The sequence below is a fragment of the Scyliorhinus torazame genome, chromosome 17 (assembly GCF_047496885.1).
Source record: "Scyliorhinus torazame isolate Kashiwa2021f chromosome 17, sScyTor2.1, whole genome shotgun sequence".
Lineage (NCBI taxonomy): Eukaryota > Metazoa > Chordata > Chondrichthyes > Carcharhiniformes > Scyliorhinidae > Scyliorhinus > Scyliorhinus torazame.
Genome location: NC_092723.1, coordinates 181199987 through 181219938, shown reverse-complemented (window position 1 = coordinate 181219938; position 19952 = coordinate 181199987). Strand labels below are relative to the sequence as shown.

General features: G+C 50.5%; 1 protein-coding gene across 2 annotated transcripts; it reads left to right on the top strand.

The window, feature by feature from the left end:
* The first annotated feature begins 654 nt into the window (after positions 1-654).
* Positions 655-19642, top strand: LOC140394471 (jupiter microtubule associated homolog 2-like). 2 transcript variants are annotated; one of them, XM_072481765.1, is made up of 5 exons: positions 655-776; positions 14778-14920; positions 15610-15758; positions 16665-16707; positions 18204-19642. In XM_072481765.1, the coding sequence occupies exons 1-5, from the start codon at positions 727-729 to the stop codon at positions 18356-18358; spliced, it is 540 nt and encodes a 179-aa protein (XP_072337866.1). In that variant the 5' UTR covers positions 655-726; the 3' UTR covers positions 18359-19642. The 2 variants fall into 2 exon arrangements, with proteins under 2 accessions (XP_072337866.1, XP_072337867.1); XM_072481766.1 differs by having other exon boundaries at positions 661-776; positions 14781-14920.
* The last annotated feature ends 310 nt before the right edge of the window (positions 19643-19952 follow it).

The window sequence follows — 19952 nt, the reverse complement described above, 5'->3', positions numbered from 1 at the left end:
TGATAGAAAAGGAGTCTGAGCGCTTTAATATTGAGTTTATATAGGAGCAAAGAAAGCCTACCAACTCTGAGCGATTTAGGCGCGCCTGACATTACTTCCGGGTTTTTGTTCCTTGAAAGTCGCAGCCTGATTCGAATTTACCCAATCAGAATGCGTCTTGTTCTGGGGCGGGGTTAACGCCAGTTGCATGTTCGGATTGGCTAGCGGGCCGCGCTGATTGACTCGGGCGCGATCCAATGGCCGCTGGGCTGAGCTTGTGGGCGGAGCACACGGAATGAGCTGATTGATGGACGTGGCATTGGACCAATAGGAGGAGGAGATGACACCGGCTGATTTTAAACGCGGATTGGCTGGGAGGCAGGATGAGATGCTTAATGAACGTGGAGGTGGGCAGGCTGATTGGGGGGACAGAAGGACGTGTGTGGTGGACGTGGCGCTGGGCCAATGGAGAGAGGGGGTGGGCCAATAAGAGGCGGCGATGTCGCCGGCTGATTGGCGGGGGGCGAGATGAGGCGTCTCCTGGACGTGGCGCTGGACCAATGGGAGGAGGGGGTGGGTCGGCTGATTGGTGGGGGCGGAAGGAGGTGTGTGATGGACATGGCGGTGGACCAATGGGAGGAGGGGGCGTGGCGGTAAACCAATGAGAAGCGGGGGCGGGCAGGCTGGTTTAAATGTTGAGTGACGGGCGGGCGACCGCAGCCGTTGGGGAGAGTCCGCTCGAGCGCCATGTCTTCCACCAGCACCTTCCAGGGCCTGGAGGATAAACCCAGCTCCAGGTGAGAGGCTGCGGCCGGCCCACCGAGCACCAAACCCCCTTCCCCACACACTTACCGCCCGGACTCCCATCACCGCCCGAGGAGAAACTTTCTCCAGAGAAACTCCGGCTCTCAGCACCGGCATCTCCCACCCGGGCCCCGGCATCTCCCACCCGGCCCCGGCATCTCCCGCCCGGGCCCCGGCTCTCCGCACCGGCATCTCCCACCCGGGCCCCGGCATCTCCCACCCGGGCCCCGGCATCTCCCACCCGGGCCCCGGCATCTCCCACCCGGGCCCCGGCATCTCCCACCCGGGCCCCGGCATCTCCCGCCCGGGCCCGGCTCTCCGCACCGGCATCTCCCACCCGGCCCCGGCATCTCCCGCCCGGGCCCCGGCATCTCCCGCCCGGGCCCCGGCATCTCCCACCCGGGCCCCGGCATCTCCCACCCGGGCCCCGGCATCTCCCACCCGGGCCCCGGCATCTCCCACCCGGGCCCCGGCATCTCCCACCCGGGCCCCGGCATCTCCCACCCGGGCCCCGGCATCTCCCGCCCGGGCCCGGCTCTCCGCACCGGCATCTCCCACCCGGCCCCGGCATCTCCCGCCCGGGCCCCGGCCCCGGCTCTCCGCACCGGCATCTCCGGCCCCGGCATCTCCCGCCCGGCCCCGGCTCTCCGCACCGGCATCTCCCGCCCGGGCCCCGGCCCCGGCTCTCCGCACCGGCATCTCCCGCCCGGGCCCCGGCTCTCCGCACCGGCATCTCCCGCCCGGGCCCCGGCTCTCCGCACCGGCATCTCCCGCCCGGGCCCCGGCTCTCCGCACCGGCATCTCCCGCCCGGGCCCCGGCCCCGGCTCTCCGCACCGGCATCTCCCGCCCGGGCCCCGGCCCCGGCTCTCCGCACCGGCATCTCCGGCCCCGGCATCTCCCACCCGGCCCCGGCATCTCCCGCCCGGGCCCCGGCCCCGGCTCTCCGCACCGGCATCTCCCACCCGGCCCCGGCATCTCCCGCCCGGGCCCCGGCCCCGGCTCTCCGCACCGGCATCTCCCACCCGGCCCCGGCATCTCCCGCCCGGGCCCCGGCTCTCCGCACCGGCATCTCCCGCCCCGGCCCCGGCATCTCCCGCCCCGGCCCCGGCATCTCCCGCCCCGGCCCCGGCATCTCCCGCCCCGGCCCCGGCATCTCCCGCCCCGGCATCTCCCGCCCCGGCCCCGGCTCTCCGCACCGGCATCTCCCGCCCCGGCCCCGGCATCTCCCGCCCCGGCCCTGGCATCTCCCGCCCGGGCCCCGGCCCCGGCTCTCCGCACCGGCATCTCCCACCCGGCCCCGGCATCTCCCGCCCGGGCCCCGGCCCCGGCTCTCAGCACCGGCATCTCCTGCCCCGGGGCTGCGGCTCTCTCTCTGAGTCACTGTGCTGGCCGGGTGCCGAATGCGGTACCGGGAGATTTATTGATGATTTTTTTGTTGTTGTTCATCTATGAAGAACCCACCGTTATTGAAGTGTCTCTCACCCCCAGCTGTGTGTGTGTCTCTCACCCCCAGCTGTGTGTGTGTCTCTCACCCCCAGCTGTGTGTGTGTGTCTCTCACCCCCAGCTGTGTGTGTGTGTCTCTCACCCCCAGCTGTGTGTGTGTGTCTCTCACCCCCAGCTGTGTGTGTGTGTCTCTCACCCCCAGCTGTGTGTGTGTGTCTCTCACCCCCAGCTGTGTGTGTGTGTCTCACACCCCCGGCTGTGTGTGTGTGTCTCTCGCCCCCGGCTGTGTGTGTGTGTCTCACCCCCGGCTGTGTGTGTGTGTCTCACCCCCGGCTGTGTGTGTGTGTCTCACCCCCGGCTGTGTGTGTGTGTCTCACCCCCGGCTGTGTGTGTGTGTCTCACCCCCGGCTGTGTGTGTGTGTCTCACCCCCGGCTGTGTGTGTGTGTCTCACCCCCGGCTGTGTGTGTGTGTCTCACCCCCGGCTGTGTGTGTGCGTGTGTCTCGCCCCCGGCTGTGTGTGTGCGTGTGTCTCTCGCCCCCGGCTGTGTGTGTGCGTGTGTCTCTCGCCCCCGGCTGTGTGTGTGCGTGTGTCTCTCGCCCCCGGCTGTGTGTGTGCGTGTGTCTCTCGCCCCCGGCTGTGTGTGTGCGTGTGTCTCTCGCCCCCGGCTGTGTGTGTGCGTGTGTCTCTCGCCCCCGGCTGTGTGTGTGCGTGTGTCTCTCGCCCCCGGCTGTGTGTGTGCGTGTGTCTCTCGCCCCCGGCTGTGTGTGTGCGTGTGTCTCTCGCCCCCGGCTGTGTGTGTGCGTGTGTCTCTCGCCCCCGGCTGTGTGTGTGCGTGTGTCTCTCGCCCCCGGCTGTGTGTGTGCGTGTGTCTCTCGCCCCCGGCTGTGTGTGTGCGTGTGTCTCTCGCCCCCGGCTGTGTGTGTGCGTGTGTCTCTCGCCCCCGGCTGTGTGTGTGCGTGTGTCTCTCGCCCCCGGCTGTGTGTGTGCGTGTGTCTCTCGCCCCCGGCTGTGTGTGTGCGTGTGTCTCTCGCCCCCGGCTGTGTGTGTGCGTGTGTCTCTCGCCCCCGGCTGTGTGTGTGCGTGTGTCTCTCGCCCCCGGCTGTGTGTGTGCGTGTGTCTCTCGCCCCCGGCTGTGTGTGTGCGTGTGTCTCTCGCCCCCGGCTGTGTGTGTGCGTGTGTCTCTCGCCCCCGGCTGTGTGTGTGCGTGTGTCTCTCGCCCCCGGCTGTGTGTGTGCGTGTGTCTCTCGCCCCCGGCTGTGTGTGTGCGTGTGTCTCTCGCCCCCGGCTGTGTGTGTGCGTGTGTCTCTCGCCCCCGGCTGTGTGTGTGCGTGTGTCTCTCGCCCCCGGCTGTGTGTGTGCGTGTGTCTCTCGCCCCCGGCTGTGTGTGTGCGTGTGTCTCTCGCCCCCGGCTGTGTGTGTGCGTGTGTCTCTCGCCCCCGGCTGTGTGTGTGCGTGTGTCTCTCGCCCCCGGCTGTGTGTGTGCGTGTGTCTCTCGCCCCCGGCTGTGTGTGTGCGTGTGTCTCTCGCCCCCGGCTGTGTGTGTGCGTGTGTCTCTCGCCCCCGGCTGTGTGTGTGCGTGTGTCTCTCGCCCCCGGCTGTGTGTGTGCGTGTGTCTCTCGCCCCCGGCTGTGTGTGTGCGTGTGTCTCTCGCCCCCGGCTGTGTGTGTGCGTGTGTCTCTCGCCCCCGGCTGTGTGTGTGCGTGTGTCTCTCGCCCCCGGCTGTGTGTGTGCGTGTGTCTCTCGCCCCCGGCTGTGTGTGTGCGTGTGTCTCTCGCCCCCGGCTGTGTGTGTGCGTGTGTCTCTCGCCCCCGGCTGTGTGTGTGCGTGTGTCTCTCGCCCCCGGCTGTGTGTGTGCGTGTGTCTCTCGCCCCCGGCTGTGTGTGTGCGTGTGTCTCTCGCCCCCGGCTGTGTGTGTGCGTGTGTCTCTCGCCCCCGGCTGTGTGTGTGCGTGTGTCTCTCGCCCCCGGCTGTGTGTGTGCGTGTGTCTCTCGCCCCCGGCTGTGTGTGTGCGTGTGTCTCTCGCCCCCGGCTGTGTGTGTGCGTGTGTCTCTCGCCCCCGGCTGTGTGTGTGCGTGTGTCTCTCGCCCCCGGCTGTGTGTGTGCGTGTGTCTCTCGCCCCCGGCTGTGTGTGTGCGTGTGTCTCTCGCCCCCGGCTGTGTGTGTGCGTGTGTCTCTCGCCCCCGGCTGTGTGTGTGCGTGTGTCTCTCGCCCCCGGCTGTGTGTGTGCGTGTGTCTCTCGCCCCCGGCTGTGTGTGTGCGTGTGTCTCTCGCCCCCGGCTGTGTGTGTGCGTGTGTCTCTCGCCCCCGGCTGTGTGTGTGCGTGTGTCTCTCGCCCCCGGCTGTGTGTGTGCGTGTGTCTCTCGCCCCCGGCTGTGTGTGTGCGTGTGTCTCTCGCCCCCGGCTGTGTGTGTGCGTGTGTCTCTCGCCCCCGGCTGTGTGTGTGCGTGTGTCTCTCGCCCCCGGCTGTGTGTGTGCGTGTGTCTCTCGCCCCCGGCTGTGTGTGTGCGTGTGTCTCTCGCCCCCGGCTGTGTGTGTGCGTGTGTCTCTCGCCCCCGGCTGTGTGTGTGCGTGTGTCTCTCGCCCCCGGCTGTGTGTGTGCGTGTGTCTCTCGCCCCCGGCTGTGTGTGTGCGTGTGTCTCTCGCCCCCGGCTGTGTGTGTGCGTGTGTCTCTCGCCCCCGGCTGTGTGTGTGCGTGTGTCTCTCGCCCCCGGCTGTGTGTGTGCGTGTGTCTCTCGCCCCCGGCTGTGTGTGTGCGTGTGTCTCTCGCCCCCGGCTGTGTGTGTGCGTGTGTCTCTCGCCCCCGGCTGTGTGTGTGCGTGTGTCTCTCGCCCCCGGCTGTGTGTGTGCGTGTGTCTCTCGCCCCCGGCTGTGTGTGTGCGTGTGTCTCTCGCCCCCGGCTGTGTGTGTGCGTGTGTCTCTCGCCCCCGGCTCGCTGTGCCCCCTCTCGCCCCCGGCTCGCCGTTATAATTAGTATTAACCCTTGCTAACGTATATTGTTATAGGCATGCTCTTTTTAAAATTTAGAGTTCCCAATTATTTTTTCCAATTTAGTGCCAATCTATCTAACCTGCACATCTTTGCTTTGTGGGGGTGAAACCAACGCAGACAAGAGGCGAATGTGTAAACTCCACCCAGACAGTGATTCAGGGCCAGGATTGAACCCGGGTCCTCGGTGCCGTAGGCAGCAGTGCTAACCGCTGCACCACCGTGCTGCCTGTTATCGGCATGCTGGTGCGTCAGAGGTAACACTCGAATGTTGTTACGTGTGGGAGATATTTGGAAATTGGATCCAGAAGTGAGACCCCAATGTAGCAGGCGATTTAGGGGTTAAATAAACTTGAGTGGGGGGGGGGGGGGGAAGAGAGAGAGAGAGAGAATCTGCTAACACAATCAGAGGGATACACTCACTCCTGGCTGAGTTACATTGCCCCAGACAGAATTGAACTCGTTAGTCGGATGTCCCAGATCTATTGTTCTTCAGGACATTCCTGTCTGGCCAGCTATTAGCCCATTACAGAGTCTGATGGCCTCCCTCTCCATCAGTGGGAGGTTAGTTGCCTATCAATAGCATGGCCCTGTTCTTTTGTATAAACGAAGTGGGCAAACAGCCAGCCAAGATAACGTTGATTCAAGCCTGGAAACCCCAGCAGAGAACCGTTGTTTGAGGGGTTGGGTGGAGCTTAAGAGAGAGAGAATGCTATTCTGAACAGTTATAGAGCAGAAGGCTTTGGAAATCGACTGAAAGAGGTCATGAAAGTTGCCACCAAGGCACTTTTTGGAAAAGAGTTCTGAACGAGAGTTTGGATGAGGATTCTGAACGAGTGTCCCTAACAGAAGAAACATTGTTTCCTAAATGCAAGTATTGCATTTTGCCTTGCAGTGCAGGTGGTTTGACTACTGCATGTTCTGGTAAATACCAGAACATGCAGCTCTCATGTTACTTGCATTAATCTTTGCAGCGTTGTTCTCTCGTCTGCGGCATGGTTCCGGCCTTGGGGAGCCTGTTTAATGGGAGCTGTTGGTGTTTGCAAGTTGACGTTTAAATATTGTTTTCTTTTTTAATAAAGTTTGTTTGTAAAATAACTATGCCCTTATTACCACTCCTGGAATATATTGTTTTAAAAGCTGGAAGGTACAGCTCTGGTTCAGACTCCTCGAGAGCTGACTAGATGACCGTAACAATGTCTTCACAGCATTTGTATCTAACTTCTCTCTAAGGCTTGAAGTACCAGTGTTGGGTCAGTGCCACACTCAATTTGTATAGTGTCTTTAATGTAATGAAAACACATTGTCAAAGCTTTTGACAACATTAGAAAGCAAAATGACAGCTCTAAGTAGATGTTGAGGTTGAAGATCAGAGGCAGGTTTAAAAAGTGTTTTAAAGGAGGGTGGAGAGGTTTAGGAAGTTAATTTTGAGAACCTTTTTTTTTAAATTTTTGGGTTGTGGGGGTGAAACCCACGCAAACACAGGGAGAATGAGCGAACTCCACACGGACAGTGACCCAGAGCCGGGATCGAACATGGGACCTCGGCGCCGTGAGGCAGCAGGGCTAACCCACCGCCACTGTGCTGCCCAATTTTGAGAACTTGACAAGGTGGGATGGGAGGCTTGGCAAATGCTAGCCAGTTGAAGGAAAGAGCTAGAGCTGGTCTCTCCTTGGGATAAGTTTATTCACAGGGAAACATTGCAAGTCTATATTTCCTGACTTCTCTGTTTTGTTTTTATGTCTCCTACGCCCCTCCTGTTTGCATTGACGATGGACCCTTTGGCCATCACTTTGAGGGCTTTGGGTAAGTGGAGAGGGATGGCACGGTAGCACAATGGTTAGCACTGAGGGAGAATTCAATGTCCAGTTCACCTAACAAGCACGTCTTTGAGACTTGTGGGAGGAAACCGGAACACCCAGAGGAACCCACGCAGACACTGGGAGAACGTGCAGATTCCGCACAGACTGACCCAAGCCAAGAATCAAACCCGTGTCCCTAGTGCTGTGAAGCAACAATGCTAACCTCTGCTCCCATGTTGACAATTATGGAGTGAGGCCCTTTGTACAGCCTGTGCGAGGCTTGGTTTAATCCAACTTCAGGTGATTTTTGGGATGCACCTGGCCAAGTGCAAACATTTTTTTTCAGGGATGGAGGGCAGTGAGCACTGTTCAAGAAATCCAGCTAACCGCGCACACGTGTCCTGGTTTTCTCCCAAGCTCGTGGGTTTGTGTCTCCTTCTTGAGCATGATGATGATTCCGAAAGATTGAGTTGGAGCCCTGTCCTACAGTGGCCATATTTAGGGTGTCAGATTCAATGGATCTGCAGGATGGCGGGGGGCATATCCTGGCCTTTGCCTTGCTGACTGCATAGCGGCGAGTACTGCTGGGGTGAAGGTTTCCATCTCTACCCAGTGCTTTGGTGTGGCTGAGGGAACCTGATGCTATACTTCAAGAAAGTCAAGTACACCATGAGGGGAGCAATTGAGGGGTTCTGTCCAAGATGGCGGCCTTTTATTGTTTATTTCAAGGAATTGGTCACCGTTAGTTGTTGAGGCGGTAGGTTTTGTGAGGGGTTATTTTGTGTTTTTGGATTTAATGTATGTAACTGTTCACTCGTGTCAAGTGAAAAATGAATAAAAATAATTTTTGGTTCTTCCGGTGACGGCGGGCGGGAGGCAGCCGCACAATGGAGGGCTCCTGTTCGGGAACAGCATTTACGGGGCTTTAAGGCCGGTCCCAGGGTCCACAGGCAGCAAAGGCAGGGAGAAGGCATAGTAAAGAAAAATGTTGAGGGTGAGCAAAAAAAAGGACGTTTTTTTTAAAACAGCTGAAGGTCTGTCGGGGAGTGGAAAGGTCACCACGGGGTCACCAAGGAAAATGGAGGCTGGAGCACCAGGGGAGGCCGCATTGCTTACGGCTGAAGAAATAACTACGGTGATGGCTGCGGAATTTGAAAAGCAGTTTACGAAATACATGGAGACAATGAGGAAGGAGATGAGGGAGGTTTTGAGTGTGTTGGTGGAGGACGCCATTTCCCCTGTGACGATGGAGGTGCGAGAGCAAGGGGAGACGCTGAAGGAAGTGGAGGAGACATTATTGCAGCACGGTGATCAACTTACCTCGATGGGGAAGGTGATGGAGATTAACAAGGATCTGCGAGGAAAAATGGAAGACCTGGAAAACCGATCCAGGTGACAGAATTTGAGGATTGTGGGGCTTCCCGAAGGAGTTGAAGGACCGAGGCCGACTGAGTATTTTGCCGCGATGCTGGCGAAACTATTGGGCGAGGGGGAAGGATCCCCCTCGATATGAGCTGGATCGGGCTCACTCACTGGTCGTGGAGGCCTGTACCAAAGGCGAGTGAGCCGCCAAGGGTAGTGACTCTGTGCTTCTGGAGGTACAGTGCAAAGGAGAAGGTCCTGTGCTGGGCCAAGCAGAAGCGGGTGGTGCAGTGGGCTGGAGCTGGTATCCGTGTATACCAGGACTTTAAGGTGGAGCTGGCGAGGAGGCTGGCTGCCTTCAACCGGGTGAAGAGGGCACTGTACATTAGCTAGGTGCAGTGAGGCATTGTATATCCAGCGAAGCTGAGGGTGACTTGCAAGCTCAAGGACTTTTATTTTGGAACGGCGGAAGCAGCAGAGGAGTTTGCAAAGGCAGAAGGACTGGCAGAATTGAGAAATGGCCATGTGCCAATGTAACCTCATGACTGTATTTTCTTTTTTGTTTCAATGCGTGCGTGTGTATGGGCTAAAGGAGCCAATGTTGTATTTATTTGGACAAGGGAAGTGATGGGACTTTCACTCGAAATGAGGGCTCTTTGGGGTGTAGGTGGATATGTGGGGGTTGTGTGCTAAAAGGGGATTTCTGGGCTTTCCTAGGGCCGGGCAAGGGACCCGGACGGGGGCCGCGCTGGCCGGTTTAAGCTGGCCAGTGAATGGGAGTGAGGTGGGGGGAGGGGCCTGGCAGAACAGGGTCAAAGTGCTCTAGCCGAGGTGGAAAGTTGGGGGGAAGGAACCGAGGGGGGGGGGGGGGGGAGTTTTACAGGAGGCAGTGGACGGGAGGAGAGGGGGAGGCGAAGTGTTTACAACTCTTGGGTATCATGTACAGTTCTCTTTCAGAGGTTTGGGGGGGGGGGAAGTGGACTCTATAGGTTAATGGTGACCATGGGCAGTCCCAGACTACTTTTTCTCCTTTATTTTTTGTTTCTGCCGTGGGAGGGTTTGTTTTATTGGATGCATATATTGGCCGCGATGTGGGCTGTTGTTTGGGGTGGTGGGAGGATGGGATTGTTATGGGGATTGATTTTGTATTTGTTGCCATTTACTGCCTCGGTGGGGTGTAAATTTTGAAGGAAAATGTGAAAATGGAGAATAAAAACTTTTTTTTAAAAATAATAATTTTTGAACATATGTTGTGGCTTAAAACTGGACATTAAAGAAATGACTTAAAATGAAACCATTTGAAACCAGAATTAGGCAGCTGGATTATTAGTTGGTAGCTTTTGCTTAGTTTCTTTATATCATTTAATTTACCAGGTGCATTCCTTCTGAAGATGGCTAATTTGTAGCCACACTAGGTGGGATCTGTGCAAATTGTTTATGTTGAATGTATTTGGATCTCTGACCCAAGCTTGGAAATGAAGAGAAGTATTTGATTTGTCAAGTCAAACAAAGGTATACATTTGAATTGCTTTACGGAGCTTTTCATAGGATTTTGGAATGGTATATTTTTAAAGCTGAATTTGCAGTTCAATTGAGGGTATGCTCATCCTAATTCGTTAGACAGGATATTGAGCAATGCATTATTCCGTCTCAAATGGCTATCTTCATGTGGAAACTGCCTTATTTAATTGGAATGAAGAGAAGGGCAACATGAGCATGAACGGCCAGGGTTTGGTTCTATTGTTTGTTTCAATCAACCCACTAAGGCAGACCACTTTATTTTAGCAGAGAATTCAACTTGTGATTTTTGTTGCTACAAGATTAAACCTAAACATACTTTAGATTTTGTTAGCACCTAGTTTGGCTATGAATGTTTAGTAGAATGGGAAGAGACACATGTCTATTGCTGGTTCATGCTTCACTTGGCCTGAATGGTACATTTTATGAATGTCCCGTTCCCCCCCCCCCCCCCCCCCACCACCACCCCAATCCTCTTTCTAGCGCCCTCCCCTGTGCACCATGTGGAGTAACGGTGGAGTATAATTCCAAACCGTACCAATTGAGTCAGTTACTGGAAATGCCAACCGTTTTGATGTCTTGTTTGGATTTTGTTTGACTTCTGAAATTTGTCATAGATTCGAGCTTGAACACATGTACTAGGATAATGACCATGTGCAGGACTGCATTGGATGCTCTATGTCCAGTTGGTTTCCTTCAGTTGAAATGCCACTTTTCCAAGTGGATATTCAAAAGATATTAAGCAGAGTTCTTGTATGCCATCCTGCCCATATTTATTTTCAAACAGTCCTAGAAACTAATATCATACTATTACTGCTTGTGTGCCATTGCTGCAAAATATTTACCCTCCTTGGTACAACAAACATGTTATGCTAGGCATTAACATTTACAGCTGATAATTGGTCAAGTTCATTTTACGTCTTGTGTGAAGAGCGCGATTGCTGAATCTCTTGGACCTGTGGATGGCACAGTGGTTACCACTGCTGCCTCACAGCTCCAGGACCCGTTCAATTCCGATCTCAGGTGACTGTGTGGAGTTTGCACTTTCTCTCTGTGCCTGCGTGGGTTTCCTCCGTGCAGGTTAGGTGGATTGGCCATGCTAAATTGCCCCTTAGTGTGTCAAAAAGGTTAGATGGGGTTACTGGGATACGGTGGAGGTGTGGGTTTGGGTAGGGTACTCTCTCCATGGGCCGGTGCAGACTTGATGGGCCAAATGGCATCCTTCTGCACTGTAAATTCTATGTTTCATTCTGGGGCCTGTTGTGAGTATTTAATGCTCTGGTTTTGTTCATCAATTTGTATTCCAAGGCCTGTACTACACTAGTTATAATGACTAGATGTGCCTCAATTAGTTAAAACTCAGATGAATAAATTCAATATCAATTTATTAAGTGGTAACTGGGTGTATCTAATCTGTTTGGAGTAAAAGTAGTCGGGCTTTTATCATGTTTTTTTTCTGTGGACTATGGACTTTCATTGTTTCAGGTTGACACCATTTGAAGTTTTTATGGCATTGTGTTGAATTTGATAGATAACGCCAAGTAAGAGCACTTGCCCTGCACAATACTATTTAGGGTTGCAGGATTATTTTTCTGCTACTTGAGCGGAGGCTGAACTTATTGTGTGTTTTTGTATTAGTTTACATGGTTTTTGTATGCATAATATCCAACTTTAATAGTTTGTTGCTCAACCTATGAGTGAGTTCAACCTATGAGTGAGTTCACTGCATTCCATATTTCTCTGTTTACTGTAAAATGGTAACTTGTTTCTGTAGTGTGTCCTGGCCACCTATTGTGCAAATGTTCTTGCTGCCAAACCACATGGAAACATGCGAATATGGAGTAAGCCACTCAACCACTCGAGCCAATGAGATCATAGTTGATCTGATTATAATGTCAATTCCACACCCTACCCCCAATAACCTTTCACCCCCTTGCACCCCTCAAGAATCTATCTAGCTCTGCCTTAAAAATATTGAACTCCAAAAAAACACGATCCTCAGAAAAAATGTCTTCTCATCTGTCGTAAATGGATAAGTACTTCTAGATTCCTCTATTAGAGGAAACATCCTTGCCACAAAAATCTTTCCAGAGAGTGAGAGCTGTCACAATTTAACAATCCGAGTTAGATATCAAACCATATTGATCAATCTGGTTAACTTGGGTTGAGCAACTTGTACTAGTAACTTGTGCTACCATATACCCTAGGCTAAAATTAATCTGTTATACAAACCCTGGATTTTAGAGGGTTCTCTTTTTTTCACGACATATGGCCATCACTGATGAGGCCAGTGTTGCCTCTCCCTACTTGCTCATGTGTCTTCTTGAACCCTTGAATTGTTTTTTTTTTTAATTTATTCTCCTCCCTTTTCACGTTTTCTCCCACATTTACACCCATCAACAATAAACTATAATCAACAAGATATGTCAATCCCCATAATAACAACGATCCCATCCGCCCACCAACCCGCCTGTTTACATAAACAAATGACAAAAAGGAATCCGGGATTACCCGTAGTCACCCTTAATCTACACGGCTCTCCACCCCCCCCCCCCCCCCCCCCCCCCAACCAACGCCATCCAGCCTCTAAGAGTACCGTACATGATACCCCAAAGTTGTACCCCCCCCCCCACCCCAAGTCTCCAGCTCCTCCCGTCCACTGCCTCTTGTAAAACTCCTCCTCCCAACCTCTGTTCCCTCCCTCCCCCCCCCCCCCCCCCCCCAAAAAAAAACTTTCCACCCCGGCTAGACCACTCGGACCCTGTTCTGTCAGGCTCCGATGGCCGCAGCCCCTCCCCCCACCTCACTCCCGTTCACTGACGGCTTAAACCGGCCAGCGTGGAGGCCCCCACCCGGGTCCCTTTCTCCCTTGCCTGGCCCTAGGGAAGCCTAAAGATCCCCTTTTAGCACAGAAACCCCGCATATCCACCTACACCCCAAAGAGCCCTCCTTTCGAGTGAAAGTCCCGTCCCTTCCCGTGTCCAAATATATGCAACATTTGGCTCCTTTAGCCTCTACACCCGCGCGCAGTGATACAAAAAAAAGAAGAAAATACAGTCATGAGGTTACATTGGCACATGACCATTCCTCAATTTGTCACTTCTGCCACAGTCCTTCTGCCTTCGCAAACTCATCCGCTGCTTCCGCCGTTCCAAAATAAAAGTCCCTGAGCTTGTAAGTCACCCTCCGCTTCGCTGGATATACAATGCCGCACTGCACCTTGCTAATGTACAGTGCCCTCTTCACCCGGTTGAAGGCAGCCCGCCTCCTCGCCAGCTCCACCGTAAAGTCCTGATATACACTTATACCAGCTCCAGCCCACTGCACCACCCGCTTCTGCTTGGCCCAGCTCAGGACCTTCTCCTTCACACTGTAACTACGGAAGCACAGAGTCACTGCCCTTGGCGGCTCACTCGCCTTTGGTACAGGCCTCCACGACCGATGAGCCTGATCCAGTTCATATCGGGAGGGGTCCTCCCCCTCCCCCCAGTAGTTTTGCCAGCATCGCAGCAAAATACTCTCGGCTTCGGTCCTTCAACTCCTTTGGGCAGCCCCATGACCCTCAAATTCTGTCGCCTGGATCTGTTTTCCAGATCTTCCATTTTTCCTCTCAGATTCTTGTTCGTGTCCATCACCTTCCGCATCTCCTTCCCCATCGAGGCAAGTTGATCACCGTGCTGCAATACCGTCTCCTCCACTTCCTTCAGCGCCTCCTCTTGCTCTCGCACCTCCGCCACTGTGCTCGCCACCGCCGTCTTCACCGGGGAAACCGCCTCCTCCACCAGCACATTCAAAACCTCCCTCATCTCCTTCCTCACCATCTCCATACATTTCTCAATCTGCGCCAACTGCTTTTGGAATTCCGCAGCCATCACCTTAGTTAGCTCTTCAGCCGTAAGCACTGCGGTCTCCCCTGGTGCTCCAGCCTCCATTTTCTTTGTTGACCCCGCGGTGACCTTTCCCCTCTCCAACGGACTTTCAGACGCTTTTTTCCTGGCCGTTTTTTTGGTGATTTTCGACATCCTTCTTCTCCTTGCGCTATCCCCCGACTTTTACTGCCGTCGCTGGCCCTAGGACGGGCGTTACTCACCGAAAAATGCCGTTCCCGAACGGGAGCCATCCAATGTGCGGCTGCCTCCCGCCCGCCGTCACCGGAAGTCCTGAACCCTTGAATTGTTGTCAGACAAGGAGTTCCAGGGTTCTGATCCAGCAAAGGAACTGTGATAATTCAAAATCAGGAGGGGCACTTGCAGGTTGTGTTCAACATGGAGTACTGAATTATCAACTAAAGGAGGGTGGTATGTGGTAGTCAGTGGGTTTCCTTGCCTGTGTTTAACCTGATGCAATGAGATCTGTGGGGCCGAGAGTCAATGTTGACTCCTCGGGCATCCCACTCCTAACTGTGTACCATTGTGCTATTTGCTGGGTCAGTTCTGCAGTAGGACAGGACATTACCAGGGATATTAGTGAACCATGAGGAATTTTATAATTTTAGCTTTCATTCCAGTTTTTTATTAATTTAATTTGAATCTGGATAACCAGGTCATTAGCCTGGGCCTCCTGAGTTACCACCATGCCACTGTCTTTCCACCTTGATGTGGGGGACAAAAAACATTCTCCTTGTTCCAGTGGGTTGATACTCTATCTTCTAACAAAGTAGTTAACATTGACACTAGTAACTGGAATATATCAAGATAACTACCATGTAGTAATTGGTGCTGAAGGGATTTTTGAGTAATGTTTGCAAGGCCTTAGCAAGTTAGTAAATGAGGTTCTCTAGACTTTCAAATACTGTACTTGACTGGGAGGGATCGAGAAGATGGCATCTGATAAAATGGAGCACTAATGTGATAAATCTTGATTCTTTGTTCCTCCATTAGCAGAGTACGCCAACCACCTGGTGGTGGTTCCAGTAACATATTTGGTGTCCCTGAGGTACCATTGACCAAACCCCATAAGATGGCATCCAATATCTTTGGACCTCCAGAAGAAACGTCATTACCAAAGAGATCTAACCCTCCAGGTAAGGAAGTCAAATGGAACCAAAACCTTCAAGCTGCATCTTTCATGGATGTCTGCTGATATTGGAAGCACATTGTATAAATGTACATCGCATCAGTCTGTAGGTGTCTGCATGATGCAACCTGCTATAGCCTGCAGGCATCATTAGTGGCTGAATGGACAGCCAGAGTCAATACTGTTGTGAGCTCTTATTGGTATTGCTAACATGAGGGTCATTGCGTGCTGAAAGGTTAACTACAGATATTATCTGACCTGCTTAAGCATTTCTTGTATTTTCTGATTTCATTATGGCAAACGTGAGTGTCCTTGGCTGATCTGAGAAGACTAAATGCAAATCAGCTATGTCAAATGTTGAGTGGAAGTATTTTTCCTACTTTCTATCTCTGATAACAATTTGGTTGCTAATTCCCAGGGAACTACGTTTCCTCTTCTTTACCTTTTGATGACTGTAATAGTATTTCTGTCTGGTACTAAAATAGTTTGAATGATTTGGCCTTGTCCCCCATCCATTCAAAGCCATCATGGGATGTTACAGTGCAGAAGGTGGCCTTTTGGCCTATTACCGTGGCTCTATAAATTTTCCCCTTTAATTTAACAATAAGTTACCTGCCACTGTGCATTCAAAATCATAAACTTGCTCCATTTATATAACATTAACTAAATTTGTATTCTTTCTAACCATTTATCTAGGTGGAAAAAGCAGTGGGATTTTCAGTGAATCTGAGCCAGAGCCTATTCCTTTACAATTACCTGCTGTTTCGGTTGATACACAGAGCAGTGACCACTCTGGAGAACCAGTTGCTCCAACGGTAGTTCGAGTGCATCCAAACAAACCAAAGGTACAGGTTCTAAACATGGTGTTGAGTTCCAGTAGGGCGAGTTCCAAAAGTAAAGCATTAAAATGGGGCCACTGCAGATATTTTGGGAAGCACTGGCCTTTCGGGCTATTAACACCTTGCATGATTACCTCTACACTTACTAATAACATCAGGTGTTGTGGAGATTTAATCCAAGTTCTTGCATTAGTGTCCTGAAGAGACAGTGAACTGTAGAGATAGGGAAAGAAATTCATTTTACATCGAGCATTTAATGGCTTAAAAATAGAGTTGTTTCTGGGCTATGTTGCATCTCGAGATTGTGGAGAGAAACACATTGACTGCCAACCCTATAAACAAAATTGAGGTTGTACCAGAACGGAATCAGTGGTCGCCCACTGACTTCAAGCAGGATAACTTGCATCCATGGTAGCTCAGTTGGTTACATATTATATAGTGTTAATCAAGTAATTGATTGTAATTTCTGAAATCATCATTCATGAGATGTGGGTATTTGGCTACGTCCACCCATGAATCTGGTTGCTGGAATTGAATTTGAATTAATCCGATCTCCCTAGAATATAAAGCCAGTCTGAGTAATGGTGACCATGACAACTACAGTATCATCAATTGTCACAAAAGGCCTAATGTCCCTTTTAAGGAACAAAATCTGTCGTCTGTGCCTGTCAGGCCGACATGCGACTCCAAACCCACTGCAATATTGTTGACTCAATCACCGTCTAAATTGGCCCAGCAAGTCACTCAGTTAAAAGACAATTGGGCATGGGGCAACTAAAGCTGGCCTTGCCAGCAAAGCCCACATCCCAGGAAAGAAAATAGCTCTGTCTTAATGGGTTTGATTTATGTTGTAGAATTAATCCAGTTGCTTTGCAGTAATTAACTCTCTTTTTAAAAACTTTTTAAAAACAGGATGCAAACATATTCTCAAGTGAGGCAGATGAGGACTTGAAAGGTGAGACTGTTACAGAATGTATTGATACAATTGGCATGTGATGGGCATAAAACTGAAAATATTATCATGATAGGGAGTTATTGGGAACTTTGGTCCAGAAATAGGGTCCAAAATTTAGCAGGCAATTTGGGGTTAAACAGGCTGAAAGAAAAGACTGCTGGCAGCAGACTGAGGGTTACGCCCACAGCCTAGTTACAGTAACTCATTCAGACTTAACCTCATTAACAGGGTGTCCCAGTTCAGCCAGGGTGACCTACTCAAGATCCATTAACATTCTGGAAAAGCCATTATCCCATTAGAGTCTTGTCAATGGAAGGTTAGTTGTATATGATTGGCATAGCTTTGGTCTTTTGTGTAAACTGGAGTGGGCCATCAAGCAGCCCAAATTACAATTGAGAAGATCCCGTCTGGGTATCCCAGAAGAGGACCTTTTTGTTTAAATGGCTGGATGGAGCTTCAGAGAGAGAATTGATTTAGAATCATAGAATCTCTATGGGAACAGGCAAAGGGAAAAAGGATGTAAGTAACCATCAAAGAGTACATTAATAAAGCTGCAGAGCGAAGGCTTTAGAAAAAGGTTCTGAACAAATGTCCCTAACAAAAGAAAGATCACAATGCTTGTGTCGCCTTGTCTGCCTGTATAAGTGGAATGGGAGCTGTATTTTCATAGTGTTTGATGAATGAAATGAAAATCACTTATTGTCACAAGTAGGCTTCAAATGAAGTTACTATGAAAAGTCCCTAGTCGCCACATTCCGGCGCCTGTTCGGGGAGGCTCGTATGGGAATTGAACCGTGCTGCTGGCCTGCCTTGGTCTGCTTTACAAGCCAACTATTTAGCCCTGTGTGCTAAACCAGCCCCTCTGGAACTAGTTTAATAATGGTAGCACTGTGGTTAGCACGGTTGCTTCACAGCACCAGGGTCCCAGGTTCGATTCCTACGGTGTCTGCACATTCTCCCCTTGTCTGCATGGATTTCCTCCCACAAGTCCAGAAAGACGTGCTTGTTCGGTTAATTGGACATTCTGAATTCTCCCTCCGTGTACCCGAACAGGTGCCGGAATGTGGCAACTAGGGGCTTTTCACAGTAACTTCATTGCTGTGTTAATGTAAGCCTATTTGTGACAATAATAAAGATTATTTATTATAAACTACATGTAATCTGAGTTACAAGTTTACTATTGTTTGCTTTTGTTTTAATGAGGTTTGTTTATAAAATAACCACGCCCTATTTCTCCCAGAACGAATTGATCTTTCAGCACCATCTTAAAACTTTAAAAGCTACGCATCTGGTCGAGTATCTTGGCCATTGTTGAGGGTTGATCATGCATTCTGAACAATATATTCTTAAGCATGAAAAAAACATAATGCCGTCACTTTAAATAGCAAGGTGAAATATTAGAAATTGGACGTAAATGCTATGCAACTTTTGAGAAGGAATTAGTGCAATTAATTAGTTGTGATTAACATGTTAATGTTAATATTTTCTAATTGAAGAGCATGAAAAACAAGAGAGTGAAGAGAAGAAAGATGAAGAAAAACCAAAGGAGCCCACAGTGGATGACCATGAACCTCACCTAGGTCCACGCCCACGATCCCATAACAAAGTTACCCAACCTCCTGGTGGCAGATCAACTTTCTCCTTGTTCTGAGGAGGTTCTCTACTTGATTCCAGTCTTTTTTTTTCTCCCAAACGTTCTGCATGGAACAGCAGGTTAACTGTATTTAAAATATATATTTTTGTCCATTTTGCAGATGAACCTTCAAAGAACATTCATTTTAAGTGCAGCTTTTGATTTCAATAAGGATTTGCTGGAAGTATTCTACAGCTTAAATCATTATTATAATAGACAATATAAATATTAAATATGGTATAAAAGTTGCATTGTAAAATAAATGGGAATGAGTTTGACCAAATGCTAGAGTATAGGTATTAGAATATCACTAATTGTTTTGTGTCCTCTGCTGCTATTCATGTCTGACTTTGGCTGTCTGCACCATGTGGAAGTGTGAGCTGGGATGAAAATGTCAGGGGCTAAAATAGATTACATAATTTTTTTTATACTTGATGGAATGAGTTTGACCAGAATTGTGTCCAATCATATAACTGTTGCCGTAGTTGACAAAGAATGTAAAGTTGTGCAAAATCAGCAAATATAATCGTAGAATTCCTTGGCATGATTGTAGCATACACATTATGGACAATTCAGAATCCTCTGGTGTCCTTACTTTGACCTGCTGTGAGCTGGAATACAATATTGAACATTGTTACAATGGTAACATTTGAACATGAAACAGATGATTAGTTTAGAATATTTATTTTCTGAAACATTCGACAAAGGTTTCCTTGTGTAGGATTGGTCAAAAACACTTTTTTTTTTTAAACTGGTTTCTGATCTCTACTATTGTGCAAAGGAAATCATTCCAACAGAGTTCCATTGAAGATTTGTTCTATTTAACTTTACAAGCCTATAAAATTCACCAAGTTTTAATTTTGCTGATGATTTAATTAGGCAGGCATAGGACTAATACAATGACTTTATCAAATCCATACAAATGGTTTAATGTACTGAAAGATTGCTGTATTTGATCCTCTTAGATCCTCAATCACTTTCTATATGCAATTTAATGGTACAACATTGCTAAATGTACTTTTGAAGCATAATTCTATCCAATGCTCAATTTTCTGCTCCGTGTACATTGGTTGCCATGGATTCTAGCTTCTGCAGAAGTATTCAAGGAACTTAACTCCATATCCTCTCTGACACCCCTTTTTTATACTTTAGATCAAGGGATATACTGGAAGTCAGGATGCAAGTATGTTAGTTATTGGCAGTGAGGAGATTTTTTTTTCTGTGCCTTTATGCAGCCATCTTGTTTGGATGCAGATAACTGGATGGCAGTAGCCAAAAATAAAACTTCTATTTTCGAGTCAATGCCTGACTGCTATTTACAATTTCTGTTTTGTAGTCACTGTCTGACTGGTAAGATCGGATGTGCTTTCACCAGATGGCTCTTGCACTTAAAATTTAAACAAGAATGTATATTTAAAAGTGTGCTGGAAAAACTTCTTTTTTTTTTTTTTTTAGCATCTATAGTATTTTGCTTTTGATCTAAAATTGACTTTGTGGTGCTGCTTTCAGCTTCAGTCTGAGCTGATGTCTAACTCGTGTGAATTATTCTATATTTCCTCCATTAGCATGATATGCTACCATAAATATTCCAAATCAATTGTTGACCTGAAAT